This window comes from Hypanus sabinus, chromosome 13 (assembly GCF_030144855.1).
Source record: "Hypanus sabinus isolate sHypSab1 chromosome 13, sHypSab1.hap1, whole genome shotgun sequence".
In the NCBI taxonomy this organism is placed as follows: Eukaryota; Metazoa; Chordata; class Chondrichthyes; order Myliobatiformes; family Dasyatidae; genus Hypanus; species Hypanus sabinus.
In genome coordinates this window covers 90,475,519-90,494,705 of record NC_082718.1, presented here as the reverse complement: position 1 = coordinate 90,494,705, position 19,187 = coordinate 90,475,519, and the positions used below count along the sequence as shown (strand labels likewise).

Here is a 19,187-nt window from a genome sequence, read left to right as displayed (position 1 = left end):
AGAAAACCAAGGGCACTTTGTCTGTGACCTTGAATACATTTGGGGTAAAAGGCTCCTCTGGGGAGTGCAGCCAGGGCCAAGACCATAAGACTATGGGGTGGTTTCATTGTGCAGGGAGTGAGGGGACAAACCAGGGGAGCAATACCTACAGCTGATGGTAGTTGGGGGGAGGATTCCAGGATGGCAGAGAAGAGAATACCACTGGATGGCAGCAGTACGTTCTGCTAGGGGAAAAGTGAATCGTCGAAGGTTGTGGGGCATACCATTGCCCAGGAAAAGGATAGAGGTTTTGCAGCAGATCTTAAGGAGTCAGGATAAGGGTTTAGACAGAAGATGGACTTGAAAGGTAGCCATCTTCAAATGACTTGTGATGCCGTGCACCGACGAGTCCAGAAGTTGGAGAATATTGTTACTGATTGGATGGTTGGGGACATGGTGCAAGAGGGAAGGTTTCAGGTTTGGGCTTAACAAGACAAGAATGTCTGCCAAATTTTGCATGAGCTATTAAGGAGAGTATAAACTAGCAATGGGAAGCTGAAAGGAGATGAAGTGTTAAAGAGGGATTATCAAATGAGCCTGTAATGGTTGAATTTTTTTTTAAATAACCCTGTCACTGTGAGCCTAAGGAAAGTTTCAGGGCAAATTTGTAACATTTTTGGCAATGCGGAAGTGCTTTGGAGATATTTTGTTCAGGAAGTCCCACTCAGATCTGGACACGGACTTTGTGATGTGGACCTAGGGATCAGCCTCCTGCAGAGTCCACTTCAACAAATGTAGTTTCACTGGCTTGCTTGATCTGGGCATGCATAAAAATGTTTTCCGCCAGTTTTTCTTTTCTTCAGGTTGAAGATAGCGTGTGAATGAGTGACCTTTTAAACAACATTTAAATGCGACGTGAATGACACAGTTTAATTAGGTCATCCTTGGGCGGTGGTTGGCTACCCCATGTTAGTCAAAGATAAGTACCAGATATATGCAAGTGTTGAATTTTGTGGAGAAACTTTGGGGGCGAAGTTTATCTAGGCTTTGTCATTGGTAAATCTTTAAAATTTAGCAGGAATATTTGCCTTGAAATTAATCCCTGTTAAATTTGCACTGATGTTGGTGATTTGCAATCTGCCTCCCAAAAATCAGTCTCTTGTAATTAATAGTGTACACTTCACCTAAACTTCGATGACAGATGTGCTATTGTTGTTAGTAAACCTGATTTTAATTCCCCTATATATTCATACTTTGCCTCTTGCCAATAACTATAAGTTATTTTATATATAGACCGGGTGAGGAGAGAGGGGAAGTGAAGGATAAGTCCTCTTTTCCTTACAGGTCCATTGGCCTCCTGGCCTGAGGGGAAAAGATTAGCTGCATTCATAACTTTTGTTGTCAAAGACCAATGATGTTTACAAGTTTTCTTTATAAATGCGCCAGATGAACTGAATACACAAATTGTTAGCCGGCCCAGTCATTCTTGGTTCCTTGAACAATATCTGTTTAGCAAATAATAAAGATGAAAAGAAAATCCCTGAATATTTAAAATATTGATCAACAAATCAGAAAGCAGAGTTGTTCTGATGAAGGGCTTCAGCTGAAACCTTAATCTTCCTTTTACAAATGGTAATTAAACTAATGTGCATTTCCAGACACCTGTGCAATTGTTTTTCATAATTATTCATCATAATTTTTCATATCAGGGTGATTATTAATCTCTCAATTTCAGGGTACAAACATTGCAGCTGGTAGGGCAATTGGAGTCGCTGTTGCGACTGGCACGAGTACAGAGATTGGCAAAATCCGTGATGAAATGGCAGCAACTGAACAGGAGAGGACTCCGCTTCAGCAGAAGCTGGATGAGTTTGGTGAACAGCTCTCCAAGGTGATTTCGCTGATCTGCATTGCTGTCTGGATCATAAACATTGGCCACTTCAATGACCCCGTCCATGGAGGCTCCTGGATTCGTGGCGCCATCTATTACTTTAAGATTGCCGTTGCTTTGGCAGTGGCTGCGATCCCCGAGGGTTTGCCAGCCGTCATAACCACCTGCCTGGCCCTCGGAACAAGGCGTATGGCAAAGAAGAATGCAATTGTCCGGAGCCTGCCATCAGTGGAAACACTGGGCTGTACTTCTGTTATCTGCTCTGACAAAACTGGGACTCTTACTACAAACCAGATGTCTGTCTGCCGGGTAAGTGCTTTCAGTCATTTTTTTAAAAAAGATTCAGGTTGAAGAGTAGAAAAATACGCTGCTTTCTGCTCAAATTATTTGGTAGGGTGGCAAGAGAAGCTCTTCAGTTGCTTGGCTTGTAATATTTAAAAAGTTCATCCCTCTGCATTTATATCCTGCATAATCTTTATCCCTGTCTGTCTTCTGGTATCTGTATAAACCCTTTGTCTTGCATGATATCCCCTGGGAGAATTTCAAAGGCATCATGCAAATGTGTGAAATCACGATGAAATGCATTTCAGATGTTTACCAAAATTAGTTTTGTTGTATGATTAACATTTTGCATTGTAAACGTTATTGTATATGCTCACTGTATTGAGGGTATTAAGAGACTGGAAATTTTAAATGGAAGTGATTTCTCCCCCTTTTTTTACAAATAGTATACGCTTCTGCTAAATATTGCAATGCTAAAGCAGTTTAAAGTGTTCAAACAATTTCCACATATTTGTCCTTGCCATGCCTTTTACAGCTTGTAGGATATGTGTTGGATTTATGTGTGCTGTCAGACATTTGGAATTGGCTGCTAAAGCAACCTGATTGTTTGCCGTGTGGACTAAAAATGGACTCCTCTGGGAATATGATTTCTTTAGCCCAATGCTGTGTGAGAGGGGGAGGAGAAAAAGTCTTTTGGCCCACACAACGAGATTGACAGTGCACTCGTTGCCTGCCGTTGTGAGGCATTTAATTATTTTTAATCAGAATCGGGTTTAATATCAGCAGCCTATGTCGTGAAATTTGTTGACTTTGCAGCAGCAGTACATTGCAATACATAGTAATAGAGGGAGAAAACTGAATTGCAGTAAGTATAAGTATATTAAATAGTCAAATTAAATAAGTAGTGCAAAAATAGAAATTTTAAAAAAAAAGTGAGATAGCATTCATAGGTTCAATGTCCATTCAGAAATCCGATGGCAGAGGGGAAGAAGCTGTTCCTGAATCATTGAGTGTGTGCCTTGAGGCTTCTGAACCTCCTTCCCGATGGTAGCCATGAGAACAGGGTATGTCCTTGGTTACGGGGGTTCTTAATGATGGACGTCACTTTTCTGAGGCACTGCTGCTCGAAGATGTCCTGGATTCTACAGAGGCTCATAATGGAGCTGATTAAGTTTCTAGCTCTCTGCAGCTGACTTCGATCCCTTGCAGTAGCCCCACCTGTATATATTGGATTAGAATGAAATTCATTCATTGTATGTTTTCAAAAAAAGAAAACAACTTTGGATGCAAGACAATGCAGTTGACATTATTCAGGCCTGATGTCACTGTTCCATAACAGAGCCATGTTGTGTAAAACTGGTTCGTCAGTTGAACAATAAGCAAAACTTAAGCTTACATCTTGCTAGCCACCTCAGCTTGCAGTGACCAACAACTGGTGTGCTATCCTTCACCTAGTGTGTCTGCTATTTTGTCATTCTCCTAGATGTTCATTGTCGACAAAGTTGAAGGTGACCAGTGTTTTCTGAAGGAATTTACAATCAGTGGCAGCACCTATAGCCCTGAAGGGCAAGTGTAAGTACACCTTCTTAAAAGCTTTTTCAACAAACAATTTAAAAAAGTAAGTTACAGCACTTTGTGTCATAACTTTTTGTTCTTTTTTTTAAAAGAGTGTTTGCATGTGTGCACATATATCCTGGCAACAATGTATAGAGGCAAAAAAGGATGATATTTGGTGATGCGCTTATGATGAAGCTTTGCTAAGATTGTCTGCAACATGATGCCATTTTGTTTGGGGTAGAGTGATGCAAATGGAACACAAAGCATCTTTGTTCCCTCTTTCTAATGTCGCTCTTGGTCCAATAACAGGATAATGCTTGTGTAATTGGAGACCCGTTGACACACATACCTGTAACCAGCTGTCCATTGAGAGTAGCAAACCAGTGAGGACCAGATAGTTTGGCTGTAGCTCTATATTATGTATGTTTGAGTCTTGCATCATCCATAGAAACCCACAAAACCTCTACTCGGGCTGCGCATTTCAACAAACTCCTGGAGGTGACTCTGCCTTTGCTAATTTTAAATATTTTTGACAAGATGTAGTACCTTAAGGACTATTGCCAAAATAGGATTGCAGTAGGCTTATTTGGTCCCTCAATTTGATATTCTGGCATTCTCAAAAAGATTGTAATCTATATCTGTATACCTGATTGCTTTTGCGAAGTGTTATCAAATGAGCTAAGGTGAGAAGAGTTCTAAATTTCTTTGTATTTGGCAGTATTTCTGAATCTTATTCCTATAATGACCAGCTCTAATTTTTAGGCTGTGTACCAACCAACAGTAGTTTTTATCTCTGCCCTTCATTTCCATCTAATATATTGGATGCATTGATCAAATAAATCAAAAGGAATACCCCTAATTTGCGCGACCTTGTAAACTGCGCTCCCTCCAATGACACATCACGCCAACCCATCTACCCCCAAAGTCAATGAGTGGTGGCCAGAACTGTTCTTTTTGATCAAAAATTTTTATCATCGTTATACACCATGTCATATGGCATGGGCTATCATAGTCCATCTGTGACCATTATTGTTCTTGGCAAATTTTTCTACAGAAGTGGTTTGCCGTTGCCACCTTCTGGGCAGTGTCTTTACGGGTGACCGTAGCCATTATCAATACTCCCTGGAGACTGTCTGCCTGGCATCAGTGGTCGCATAGATACTCATAGTTGCATAGTGGTCGCATAGAGACTGTCTGCCTGGCATCAGTGGTCGCATAGCCAGCACTTGTGATGTGCACCAGCTGGGCATACAACCTGCTCCCATGGCTTCACATGACCCTGATCGGTGGCTAAGCAGGTGCTACACCTCGCCCAAGGGTGACCTGTAGGCTAACGAAGGGAAGGAGCACCTTGTACCACCTTTGGTAGAGACATATTTCCACCCTGGTACCCAATTGTTGTACAGCTGCATTATAAATATATTCATTGTTCAATATGTACAGTTTAATTATTTGTGTAAATGTCCCATCAGCTCTTTCGACCTTTGTTGCTTCTAGCTTTTTACTTAGCAAATACTTTAAATTTTTAAAGAATATAATGTGGTTGACCTCACTGTTTCCAGATTTTAAAATTGCTGTGAGTATTTTTTCAAACATGTTAATAGGTCTTTGTAATTTCTTGCTGATATAAAAAATGATCACACACTGCCTACCTTTGTCGTTGACGTATGAGGCTAGGTGGAATTTTTTTAAAAGAAAACAGAAGTGCTGGAACAGGCACGTCAGGCAGCATCTGTTTCAGAAGATCCTTTCTCAGAACTAGGAAAGGTGGAAAACCTTTTAAATTGCAAAGAGCATGGGGAAAGGATAGTATGTCTCTGATAGGGTGATGGCAAAAAGCTGTTGGGAGTTCTCTGGTAGATGAGTTAATAAAGATATGTGGACACGTATCTCATTGAAGTTAGTAAAAGTAAGTAGTTGCCACACCAACGTAGATCCTTGTGGAATGTGGCTTGTCATATCCTGCCTGCTTAAATACCAGTCAGTTATTATCTTTCTCCTGCTGCTCAGCCTAATTCTTAACCAGGCCAATAAGTTGTCCTATTTCCACAAGTTTTATCTTTTACCTATTTTTTTTTCTTCTTGTGAGGATATTTATCGGCCATTCTTCTAAACATCTAAAATGTTCAGAACCGCTCTCTTGAATCGCTCTCTTAAAAAGAATCATTCCGGTTTGTCAGGTGTGTTCTGCCCTTGGGCTAAAACTCTCCTGAAAGTGTTACCTATCTAGTTTATTCTCTCCGTGATTATGAACTGCTGTTATTTCCTGATAATAAGGCACAAGGCTCTTGCTAATCTATAGTTTGCTTTCCTGCTTTATCTTTCTGAAGTGTTTGAATCATGTATGTGGTTTTCCAGAACAGCTTCCGGATCAGGGGAATTTTATTAATATCCTAAAAGTAATCTTCCAATGTTCTTATCTGCTGCTTCTTAAATTCTGGGTCAGGAACCATCTGCTGCTAGATATTTATTACTATTTATTTTGCTTGTGTTAACTTTAGCAAGTTCTTGTCAGTTTACATGCAGCAAATACTGTCATGAAAATGGTTCAGTGGTTCCCTTTTAATTATCAGAGAATGTATACAGTATTCAACCTGAAATTCTTCCTCTTTGCAGACACCCACAAAATAGAAAGAAAAAACCTCAAAGAATGAATGACTGGAAAATGTTAAACACCAAAGAACCCCCCCCACCCATGCATAAGCAGCAGCAAAGCATCAACTCCCCCCCCCCACTTGTTCCAGCAGCTAGCATCAGCACCCTCCACCTATCAAGCAACCAATAACAAATCCCGCAAAGAGCCCTTGATAGTTATTCAAAGTTTCTGCCCTGCCCACACTAGTTTTCTTGCAGCTTTTGAAAGTGTCATGTTATCTTGTTGTGTAGTGTAGCACCTCCCTCAATCCCCCAGGGTCTGCGTTAGACTTGTCCTGTTTACTTTTAATTTCAAGTTGCCTTGTCCCTTCAGTCACCCTCAGCTGTATGCTCCCTGTATGGGTATAAACTGACCTTGAATTAGTTTATATTCCTTTCTGAACACTTCCCACTTCTCTTGTTTTAGATTTGTCCAGTTTATTGTGGTTGGGATCTGTATCAATGCATGTAAGTCACCTTTGACCTAAATCCAAAGCTCTAGCTGTTTTGTATTTCACTTTTGAACTCAATAATGATTTGAACTGAAAATGATTGCTATAATTTTAACACTTTTGGGAGTTCTAACTAAATCAGGCCAATCACCCTACTAATCTTCACTGGTCTTCACTTTTGGTGTAACAGAAATTATCAGGCAAATGGAAAAAATAATTTAAGTGAAGTTGCCATATTTCTACCTCATTCAATGAAAAATAAAGTATTTGCATCTGTATATAATCTTGCAGAAAACCCAGGACGTCCTTAATCACCAGTGAGGTCGGTAATGAAATGAAGTGAATTACAGCAACATCCCACTCACAACAATGAGATGGGAACTAGATTTGTTTTTATTTTCGATAAAGGAAATTAGGATGGTGGGGGGGGGGGGGGAGATATCTTTGTTGTTCAGTGTTATGTGATCTTTCATACATTCCTGCAGGGGCTGGAAAATGTTTTAGTTCAATGTCGTATCTGAGCAATAGCATCTTGAAATGTGCAACATCCCTTCCTGTATCAGCCCAGTTGTGGTTCTTGTGTCTCTGGAGGAGGAAATTGAATTCTCACCTTTTTGTTGCATAGAAGAATGACATTATAATGCAGGAAGAAAATGATGTTATTTTACTGTTTTAACAGATTAACTGAAGCTTAACACTTCAGCCTAACCAGCTGGATGGGATTTTTGGTGCATGGCAGCTAGCAAAAATTCTTCCTTTCTAGAAAAATAACATTAATATTTCTTGCCTTACTCTTTATGCCCTTTTTAATTAATTGAGTATTTAAAATTTGCTTTTTGAATATTAGATGAAAGCAGTGCTAAAAATTAAATATCATTTGTTTACCTTGATCTTTTGCAATATCCGCATATGAAATTTGAGTTAGATAATTCGATTGTAAATTAAAAACCATTATCAATGCTGGCCTGATCTTGTCCATGTGAGTGGATTTCTAGTTAATAAGAGAGATGTTTTTGTAGGACTCTGCAGTGTCACTAGATTAAGCTTGAAAGAATTTTACTTTTTCAAGTAGAGGTAGAATTAATTCACTATTATTGCATCAATCTCAAGCTGAGTTCTTAAAAATACGGCTGTCAGAAATGCATTTGGATTTGTTATGAACGTACCTGGTTAGTTTCTCTGATATTTTTTTTACTGGGAGAAAGCAATTGAGCACAGTTCTGCGTATGTTCTTGAAACTCTTACCTTCCCAAGGGATAGACACATCTGATTTACACCAAACAATCCCAAATAACTGAAACACATCCTGCACGTAACCAGCTACAGTGGATGAGTCAACTGACTTCAACATCGTTGGTGTTAAAATACAATCTCGTAAGCTGAAATATTATAACCAAATCAATAATACAAAGTGACCACATGGGTCTGAGGTTAAGATAATTATATTTTGTTTATAATCTATATTAATTTTCTTAAAATTTCTCTCCTCAGCATTTTATCTTAAGCACCCCACCCCACATTTTCCAGTCATGCACAAAAAAAACTCTACTCTTAAATTGTTGGATAATATCTCTTTTTTTTGCCTCTCTACATGTTGACATTCTTAGGTCTTTGAATGAGCTGTGGCCTCTCAAATCCATGCCCATTTTCCATAGTACTCTGAATCACTTCACTCACAGTTACCAAAGTGATGCTAACAACATAATCTCTCTCACTTTTTCTGTTATAATCTGTTAATGTATAGTGGGAAAAGTGATGGGGAGGTGTACATGGAGTGTGTGTGTGCGCGTGTGTGAGAGAGAAATGCTCGATTGGTTTTCCAAGATCATTACTGAAGTGTAGCATGTAGCAGAGCAACAAGAGGATGTTGAAGCTGGACACCATTGTACAGGGACAAGGAAGGAGCCCCACTGGCTCTGGGTAGGTATTGAATAAAGGTGAATGACAAGTGGAAGTGGTCATGGAATAAAAACAATATCAGCCCTTGCTCCATCACCTCTATCTTGCAACTTCATCTTTTCACGTACCCATCATCGCAAATGCCACCTTGCTTGCTGTCTGTTTAAAATTGTTGGTCTGTATGTCAGGCATTCAGACCAGCTGGGCAGAAATTTCTCCTGACTAAATTTTTGGAAAACTGATGTCATTACCTTTCAGACTTGTTTCCTAGAAAGCTATTTCTTCCCTTTTGCTTCCAGCTATCAGAGACTCTACCCGCTTTTATGCAGCCTTGATGTTTAGCTCCTGACAACACAGCTGTAGTAACATGAACAATCACTGGGATCACATATTCAATGATTTTGCTGGACTGGGCTCTTCCTCACCCATTGGCAATGCTACACACACACAATATGCTGGAGGAACTCAGTAGCCCAGGCAGCATCTATGGAAAAGAGTAAAGTCGACATTTCGGGTCGAGACCCTTCTCCAGTCCTGCCGAGACGTCGACTGTACTCTTCTCCATAGAGGCTGCCTGGCCTGCTGAGTTCCTCCAGCATTTTGTGTGCGATGCTTGGATTTCCAGCATCTGCACATTTTCTCTTGTTTGTGGCAATGCCCTGCTTTTGTGCCCATTTTCCCCTAAAGCAATTCGGGCTGCCCTTCTTGAATGCACCCTCCTTCTGTCTAGCAGCAGTCACAAGGTCTGCTTCCTGTGCTTAGCTGCCATGGTTAAGGTTTAGCAACTAAGTTATAGGGAAGGGTTGAATAGGCTATGACTTTATTTTCTAATGTACGAGGAGTGTTTTGATAGGAGTATGTGAAATTATGAGGCATATAGATAAGGTAAGAGATCTCCACTGAGGTTGGGTGAAAGGTGAAATGCTTGAGGGGAACTTCTCTCAGAGAGTGGAGTGGAATGAGCTGTCAGCAGCATTGGGGGTTCGATTTCAATATTTAAGAGAAGTTTGGATAGGAGCAAGGATGGGAAGGCTCAATAATGGTACTAGGGACTAGGCTCAATAATGGATTGGCATAGATTAGATGGGCTGAAGGGCCTGTTTCTGTGCTGTACTGTTCTTAGACTCCCTGTGACATTCCTTTGGCCCTCGCTTTCCTTTTTGTCTGAGCCTCTCCTCTTGGTGTCCTCTCCCCTCCTTACTAAGCATCTCTCCGGTGTATCACTGCATTCTCTTAAGAAGCTAGGGATTTTTACTCTTCGTGTTTCCCAGTCTGTTCTAAACAATTATGAAAATCCTTAACCCTGCAAAACGTTTTACTCAATTAAGTTTAATCTCTGTCTTGCAGGGAATTGGACGACAAAATGATCAAATGTTCGGAATATGACGGCCTGATTGAGTTAGCAACCATCTGCGCACTTTGCAATGATTCTTCTTTGGATTTTAATGAGGTATGAATCAAATATTTAAACGCTCAGTGCTATGCCTCAATATTACATTTTGGAACATTTGACTCACTGCTGAAAGATTAGAAAAGAAGTGAGGGGGAAGATGAAACAAGAAGGGGGTAAACATGAGGCGGAAAAGTGAACGATATCTCTGAGGCAAGAAGGTACCAGAAATGGCGAGTTTCCTGCTAATATAATTAATTAAAGGTTAATTTTAAGGAGTCCTGAAGAACAGTCTCGGCCCGAAACGTTGCCTGGCCTGCTGAGTTCCTCCAGCATTTTGTGTGTGTGTTGCTTTGGATTTCCAGCATCTGCAGGCTTTCTGGTGTTTTTCATCCTCAGTTGGTGGGTGGGGTTAACTGCACTGGAGGGAAAGAAGAGTCAAAATGTTCTCTGGGAGGGAGTTGAGAAGTGTAGGTTGTGTTTGTTTATTGGAAAAAATTATGCTTGGCTGATTTTGAAATTCATGACTAATGTACCTACATAGGCTATCAAGGCAAGATTATGGAACCTCGCCAATCCTAGACAAATTATGAAACAAAGAATGGATAGAAAAATTGCTGAAGGTTTCTTATTTTGCCCTTTAGGAGACTGGTGAGACTTGCAAGATCAGCTCATTCTTTGTCAGCACTTGTAATCTAAATGTGTCTCTTTGGCATTAATAAAGCAGCATTAAATCTCACTTAAACATTTCTCTGCTTCACTGGAATTGGTGGTAATCGTGCCACAGCATAGTTCAAGTTTCTAACGCACTTTTGATTTTGACTGTAGGGAAAAGTACTTTGGTTATTGTGTTTAGGAACATCAGAAATTACTCAAAGAATGTAATTCTGTTGCTATTCTACATATGAATAAAATACAGTAGATCTTTCCCTGCCTGACACAGGTTTTGATTTTCCTTCAGATAATATGTCTAATAAATTTCAACTGTCTTTTTAGACTAAAGGAATATATGAGAAAGTTGGGGAAGCCACAGAGACTGCCCTCTGTTGCCTGGTTGAAAAAATGAATGTGTTTGACACAGAGTTGAAGAACCTGTCCAAGATTGAGCGAGCCAATGCTTGCTGCACTGTAAGTTTTTAACTTTGAAATAGTTTATTTCTGTTAGAATTTTGTTTTAATAAATGAAAACTAACCAAATATTTTCATTCCCCAGGTCATCAGGCAATTGATGAAGAAAGAGTTCACTTTAGAGTTTTCTAGAGATCGGAAATCTATGTCGGTGTACTGTACACCCAACAAGCCCACTCGTTCATCTGTTGGCAACAAGTTGTTTGTGAAGGTAAAGTTGAATTGTATTCCATTTTGTTTCCCTTCTGGCACTTTGTACTGTTTGGTTTTACTGTGTGTAAAATGTACATGTATTGTCGCTGCTGTGTAAACAGGCAATGAATTCTAGTCTTGTGTTGTTACTGTTGGAGCAGACCTATACCACAAGGTATGGGAACAGAATTAGACCGTTTAGCCGTTTCATTGTGGCTAATCCGTTTCCCCCTCAGACCCAGCCTCCTGTTTTCATGACCTGTCTAACCAAGATTCTAACAACCTCTGCCTTAAGTATACCCAGTGACCTGGCCTCCACAGCCACCTGTGGCAACAGATTCCACAGATTCACCACTCCGACTAAGGAAATTCCTCCTCTGTGTCCTCTGGTCTGGAGGGATGCTCTATAAGGCCTCACTTGGAGTACTGTGTGCAGTTTAGGGTTCCTTAGTTAAGAAAGGATGTGCTGACAGAGAAGGTTCAGAGAAGATTCACTAGAATTATTCTGGGAATGAGAGGGTTAACATATGAGGAATGTTTGACCGCTCTTGGACCGCGCTCCTAGAATGAAACATCCAGTTTAGAAGAATGAGGGGGGAACCTCACAGAAACATTTCGAATGTCGAGAGGCATGAGTGGATGTGGCAAAGTTGTTTCCCATGGTGGGGGGAGTCTAGTACGAGAGGGCAGGACTTAAGGATTGAAGGGCGCCCATTCAGAACAGATGCGAAGGAATTTTTTTTTTAGCCAGAGGGTGGTGAATCTGTGGAATTTGTTGCCATAGGCGGCAGTGGAGATCAAGTCATTGGGTGTATTTATGGCAAAGATTGATAGATGTCCGAGTAGCCAGGGCATCAAAGGTTATGGTGAGAAGGCGGGGGAGTGGGACTAAATGGGAGAATGGATCAGCTCATGATAAAATGGCGGAGCAGACTCAATGGGCTGAATGGCCAACTTCTGCTCCTTTGTCTTATGGTCTTAGACTCCCACCCCACCCCCCAAACCAGAGGAAACACCCTCTCCACATCCACTCTATTGAGGCCTTTCAACATTCGATAGGTTTCAGTGAGATCCCTCTGCAAGCACGTACGCACAAGCGCTGACTATTACAGATGATGGAATCGCTGCCTGAAATTGGTCCCTTCAAACCAAACTTTGATTGTATGTGCTTCCCCAGTTCAAAGTGCAGATTGCTAGAAAAATCACTGAATGATAAGCTCAGTGCAGCCAGGTACAAACAGTAACTGTTCATCTCTTGCTTCCGTAGGGTGCTCCTGAGAGTGTGATTGACAGATGTACCTATGTTCGTGTTGGAACCACTAAGGTTCCCCTCACGAAGCCCCTCAAGGAGAAGATTTTGAGTGTTGTGAAGGACTGGGGTACTGGAAAGGATACGCTGCGTTGCTTGGCCCTGGCGACACGTGATAATCCTGTCAGGAGGGAAGATATGAATTTGGAAGAATCTTCAAATTTCATTAATTATGAGGTAGGTGATCATTTTTAAAAGATAGCTGATGGTAACCTGTACTTAAAAAGGAACTACTTTCCATTAATTTATAAATATTTGACAGTCAAATGCATTAGAAGAAAAGGCAATTTCCTATATCACTAAAATTCTCTCCAGTAATCTTCAAGTATCTGTGGAGTCTCCTGAATGGTTATTATGGTTTGCATGTCTTGGTCATAAGAACATAAGAAATAGGAGCAGGAGTAGGCCATCTGGCCCGTCGAGCCATTCAATAAGATAACGGCTGATCTGGCCATGGACTCATCCCCAGCTACCTACCTTATGCCCATAACCTTTAATTCCCCTACTAATGCACTGTGTGCATTTTGGTTTAAGCTGGACATTTATGAAATCAGTGTGCTATGGTGGTCTGTGTTCCAAGTTGTCACGGATTTATCAACTCAGATGTGGGTCATGGAAGCACGACAACAGGTAGTGTAATGGGGCAATTGTCTGTATAGCATTGATACCTACAGGGCCTTTTGAAAACTGTCATTTGAGGGTGGGCCTTCAGAACTACGCTCAGCAGGGAGCAGAGTGTGTTGGGTTTTAAATTTTCTCTGGATAACAGTGTCACTTCAGGAATGCATGGAATTCTGTTGTGATGATACCTAGCAATAGACCTTCAGGATTAAAATAAACCCTTCTAACTGAGCAAATATTAGAAAATTTGATTAATGTGCTTTGCAATTAAATGCTGTTGTTCATAGTCAGCTCTGAATAACTTTACATTGTGACAATGTAAGACAATTTTAAAATGCCACTAGAACTAGGAAGGGTTTTTTCATACCAAATAGAACATTTTTAGCACTCACTCACTTTTCTGGAATCATATTACGATGGCCCTTAATGATAGTTCTCTTTGCTATTAAATTGGCTAGATGATGGGGTTATCCCTCCATTTATACAAGTTCCAAATCCATCGGTGATTGCCAATCTCCAATCATCTTCAAAGATGTCTAGACTGGATTATAGGGCAAAGGAAATGAAATCCAGTTAATATTGAAGAATCCAAGAGTGTTAAGAGGATTGTCCAATAAATAAGTTCCTTTCAGGTTTTGGAAAATCGTGACATTAAAGTAGAGTTGCGTTAAGTGGAGTTGGACAGCACGGGATTATGGCACAGTAGCGTATTGGTTAGCACAACGCTTTACAGTACAGAGGACCCAGGTTCAATTCCCATCGCCTCCTGATAGGAGTTCTTCCCATGACCATGTGGGTTTTCTCCGGGTACTCCAGTTTCCTCCCACAGTCCAAAGATCTACTGGTTGGTAGGTTAGTTGGTCATTGTGAATTGTCCCTTGATTAGGCTAGGATTAAATTGCGGGATTGCTGGGTGCTGTGGCTCAGAGGGCCTATTGTGATGCTGTATCTCAATCAATAAAAAGAAAGACCCTTTGGCCCATCGTATCTGTACTGACCTAGATGTATATTCAAGCTAATCCCATTTTTTTAGCACCTGTCCCAAATCCCTCTTAAGTTTTTGTCATCCACAGATTGGCACTCCAGGTTAGTAATTCCCACCTGAGGCTCATGGACCCCTCAGTTAATTGTAGGCGTAAAAATGGTTGGAAACCCCTACTCTAGGTTGAGGCATTTTGAGAATCATCTTCTCTTGTTGCCAAGAATAAAGGTTGACATTTATCTATGTAAGTGTTTCCTTGGTATAGCCTTGTAAAGTGCAGCTTCAATGTATGTGTACTGTTAATAATCTTCACACAAACGTAGCTAGCTGTTTAATGCAAGCACCGATTCCCGTTCCAGGTTGACCTTACATTTGTTGGTTGCGTTGGTATGCTTGATCCACCACGGACAGAGGTTGCTACTTCAATCAAGATGTGCAGACACGCTGGTATCCGGGTCATCATGATCACAGGGGATAACAAAGGCACCGCTGTTGCAATTTGCAGGCGCATCGGAATCTTCAGCGAACGGGAAGATGTTGAAAAGAAGGCCTTTACCGGTCGTGAGTTTGATGAACTTCCACCAGCACAGCAGAGGGATGCTTGCTTAACTGCACGCTGCTTTGCTCGGGTAGAACCTTCCCACAAGTCTAAGATTGTGGAGTTCTTGCAAGCGTTTGATGAAATCACTGCTATGGTAGGAACTCTGCTTTTGAAGTGCTCCAATTTGCAGTAACTCTTTGGTATTTTACTTCTTAGTCTTGTTTAGTTCAGTGGCTCATTGTTTATCTTGCAGATAAAAAGGAATGACTTCACAGGGAGAAGGTGGTGCTTGGAAATGAGCTTCTCATGCACTCTATATTTGATTGTTGCATTAATATGCATAGTAGTTCAACTACATAAACCATTGCTGCCCCTCCATCCATTAAATAAACTTTGCCACTGTGGCACGATGGCGTAGTGGTTAGCACAACGCCTTACAGTACGGGCTACCGAGGTTCAATTCCCACTGCTGCCTGTAAGGAGTTTGTACATTCTCCCTGTGACCGCGTGGGTTTCTCCCCAGTTCTCTGGTTTCCTCCCACAGTCCAACAACATACCTGTTGGCAGGTTAATTGGTTATTATAACTTGTCCTGTGGTTAGGCTAGGGTTAAACCGGGAATTGCTGGACGGCGTGAGTCGAAAGGCTGGAAGCACTGCATCTCAATAAATAAATAAAAGTGGTGGACATTTAGCAAGGAGATTTCAAGTCATAATAATGCAAAAGCTAAATTAGTGTTAAATGCTATTGCCACCAATGTTATGTATGAAGGCATGGGTTATTCAGATCTTCCAGTTGTAGATTGTAGAATTTCTGTTATCACAGATAGTTGTCGGTGTGCAACAGAGACTGGAGAGGTAATTTAATCTTGGCAGGGTTTCTGGAATTGGCTTCAATATCATAGGATTAATTACCAAAATTCAGCCAAGATTCCTTTTTCCTCATCTCTAAGATGTAAATCCTACTAAATATTTCCATGCTCTGAGGCGGCACTGGACTTGTTGATAAAATGATAGCATTCTGGACCTTATTCCAACTATGTCTTTACATGAAATTTGGAAAAGGATTTGTTCTAGCGGTAAATCATTCTGCTTTTCTGCCAAGTTAAAGCCTAGTCATTACTTTCACAATTTAGACTATATGTAAATACTTCATAACTGTTTTTGAGAAGTATTGTCCCTTTCTCTTTATGTATTGAGGGGGATGGATTAAGTTGTAACAGCCTATGGGAACTCCTAATATCAACCACAGAAGGGTTCCTCACATTGCTGGGTCAGCCTACTCTGTAGTAGCTTGTAACCTTGTTAATGTTTGTGACCGCCGGCCGGTCTGTGTGACCATTGTCCACTCTTCCTATCAAATGAATGAGTATCCATTTAAGCTTCCTCTGCCAAACACCTGCCTTGTTCACCAATCCAAATGAAAATGCGGGAAATAATATCCCATTTGTGTGTGTGTGTGTGTGTGTGTGTGTTGTACTCTGTTTGATCAAGGTACTCACTCTTAAATATTTGGATCCTTGCAGAAAGCTTTTGGATGCTCAGACATGTTCATCTTTAGCTTGCTTCCTTTATCAGTGAATATCCTACATGACGGTTCCTAAACTCAGCTATCTTTGCTCATCATTTGGTTTTCTTTGGTTCTTTAGACTGGTGATGGTGTGAATGATGCGCCTGCCCTAAAGAAGGCAGAGATTGGAATTGCCATGGGATCTGGTACTGCTGTGGCGAAATCTGCCTCTGAAATGGTACTGGCAGATGACAACTTCTCAACAATTGTTGCAGCAGTCGAGGAAGGCCGCGCTATCTACAACAACATGAAACAATTTATTCGCTACCTCATCTCTTCCAACATTGGAGAAGTCGTTTGGTAAGAAAAATGATCCTGCTATAAATGTCTGTCATTCCTAGTGCAGGCTATTTCATTTCAAGCCTAACAATCTAAACTAAATTTCTCAGCCATGCTAATTAAATGGAAAGCATTTTGTGGCTCACCTGGTGGTATTTTGAATTGTTATTTGTATTGAAGCAGGGAGTGAATATAGATATATTCCTTATCTATACCTTATCTTTATATACTCCTTATCTATAAATCACTTGTATCTGAAAGTTACAATTGCAGGTCTTCCAAACTACCGCACCAAACTGCCTGCAGTTTTTAGAGCACAATCTCCACATTATCCAATTAAGTAGGGCTGCCTGGTTTTATTCTTGAATGTCCAGTTGGAACCAGTGAGTTGTCCCCAAAGGCTCTCTACTCCTTGCCATTTCCTCCTGAGTCCCATAAGGGTCTATCCTCATCCCCCTCCTCTTTCTCAGTTACAAGCTAAACCATGGCAGCATCACTTCAATGCACAGCACTAGCTTCTGCAAATTAGTTAACAATCCCTCGCTCTCTTTGACTCTCAATCCTTTCCCTGTCTGGCTCTCTGACATTGGTTGACTGGTGAAGAGCAGGGTGTTAAAAAAAACATCATTTTTGTTTCGTGCAGCAAGTTCATTGCTGTCTTTTAGCTTGGGAACAGTTTGTGGCTGAACCAGGAAAGGTAAAGCCAGGTTCTACCAAACACAATATGTCTAATTCTGGTCTGTTCTTGGAATATATGAAATTGTCCTAGATTAATGGTGATGTGCGTAGATACACAATATCTGAACCACCGCTTTCATTTCTACTATTAAGCACTGAGAAATATTTATAGAAACAAGGTTTTTGCATTGCTACCAATGTTTGGGGAAGAATTTGTGGAATTAATCCAGATTTCAGAAATTGTTTTGGACCAGAGACTAGGACAAGGTCCATTAATCTGTAGAGTGCTCTTTCAAGTAGGTATTGATAGAGTGAGAAGTATGGGCAATCTATTAATCTTTGCTTTATTCTTAATACCGCATTTATTGATTGTCTGCTTTTTATAAATGTATCTTATTGAAATAAGGGTAATAAAAAGTAATACAATTTGGACAAGAGGCTTGTAGGATTGAGAGCAATTAGAATATTGTTTTTCTCCCTGCAGTATTTTCCTAACAGCAGCTGTGGGCTTTCCTGAGGCTTTGATCCCTGTACAGCTTCTGTGGGTGAACCTGGTGACTGATGGACTGCCTGCCACAGCGCTAGGCTTCAATCCGCCTGATCTGGACATCATGGACAAGCCACCACGCAGTCCGAAGGAGTCCCTGATCAGCGGCTGGCTTTTCTTCCGCTACATGGCTATTGGATGTGAGTACTTCACTAGAGCGGGCGAAGGGGTCACTCTCAGCCAGAAACGGCTTTCCCTCTTTGTTCACCTCCACTAACTGAATTTGGGCTAAACAGTGGTCAGGTCAGGTTTATTAACACTCACACGTGTTGTGGAATTTGTTGATTTGCAATAGCAATACAGTCAAGTACATAAATTAGTATAAGCGACAATGATAATTTTTAAAACAAAAATAACTAATGCAAAAAGAGAGTAAAATAGTAAGTTAATGTTCGTGGACTGTGCAGAAGTTTGATGGCATGGGGTGAAGGATCTGTTCCCAAAACATCTCCTAAAATGGTGAGTGTGCATCTTTGTGCTGCTGTACCGCCTCCCTGGTGGTAGTGACGAGAGGAGGGTGTGCCCTAGATGACGGTGCATCACCATGGAGGCCACCTTCTCGAGTCATCGCCCTTTGGCGAGGTCCTTGGTGCACTTGTGCCCGTGATGGAGCTGGCTTCCACCCTTGGCAGCCCTTTCCACTCCCGTGCATTGGAGCCTCCGCACGAGGCGGTGATGCAGCCGGTCAGGATGCTCTCCGCGCTGTACACCTGTAATCCTTCACCTCAGTACAAACCTGAGTGAAAGTTCCTCAAACTATTACAAAGCTTTAACTCCCTTTCAAAAATGCGATCCTGTAAATCAGCTTTTTGTACTTGGATCTTGTTACTTTTCCAAGGGCCCTTCAGGACAACTTCTGCTATCCCCTCAAATTAATCTCTTCATTTACAAATAAGGTCCAGTCACAGGAATTATTTGATTTCTTTTTGAATCTGCAGTCCTCGGCTGCAGCAGTTCTATTGGTGCTCGCGTGACAAATGTGCTTAAAGACTTTTGTGGGAACAGACTAATTGTGGAGGTTATGGAAAGGTACTCTGGCAGTTTTCATTGCAAATCCGAAGAGCTAATGTAATCTCATGAGGACATTGGGTTGCCTGGGAGCACGGCTGCATTAATTTGACACTTTGGATCCCGGTTGTAGCACTTCAAGTGCAACAGTAATGGAAGCAGTGTGGCCATCCTGTCCTAGCTGCAAGTTTTCATGTCAGTACTACCTGTTATGATATACTAACTAAACATAAAATCCACTACTTCTAAA

General features: G+C 41.1%; 1 protein-coding gene across 2 annotated transcripts in view; it reads left to right on the top strand.

Moving 5' to 3' along the window:
• Window positions 1-19,187, top strand: part of LOC132404120 (sarcoplasmic/endoplasmic reticulum calcium ATPase 2) — a 102,061-nt gene that overhangs the window by 70,063 nt on the left and 12,811 nt on the right. For both annotated transcript variants that reach the window (XR_009515425.1, XM_059988172.1), the window contains exons 8-16: window positions 1,715-2,179; window positions 3,636-3,724; window positions 10,042-10,144; window positions 11,081-11,212; window positions 11,298-11,423; window positions 12,672-12,890; window positions 14,676-15,011; window positions 16,505-16,725; window positions 17,867-18,069. Coding sequence is in view for 1 of the 2 variants with exons in the window: in XM_059988172.1 (XP_059844155.1) it covers window positions 1,715-2,179; window positions 3,636-3,724; window positions 10,042-10,144; window positions 11,081-11,212; window positions 11,298-11,423; window positions 12,672-12,890; window positions 14,676-15,011; window positions 16,505-16,725; window positions 17,867-18,069 (1,894 nt within the window). In the remaining variant the exon portion in view is untranslated. The remainder of the gene's footprint in view (window positions 1-1,714; window positions 2,180-3,635; window positions 3,725-10,041; window positions 10,145-11,080; window positions 11,213-11,297; window positions 11,424-12,671; window positions 12,891-14,675; window positions 15,012-16,504; window positions 16,726-17,866; window positions 18,070-19,187) is intronic.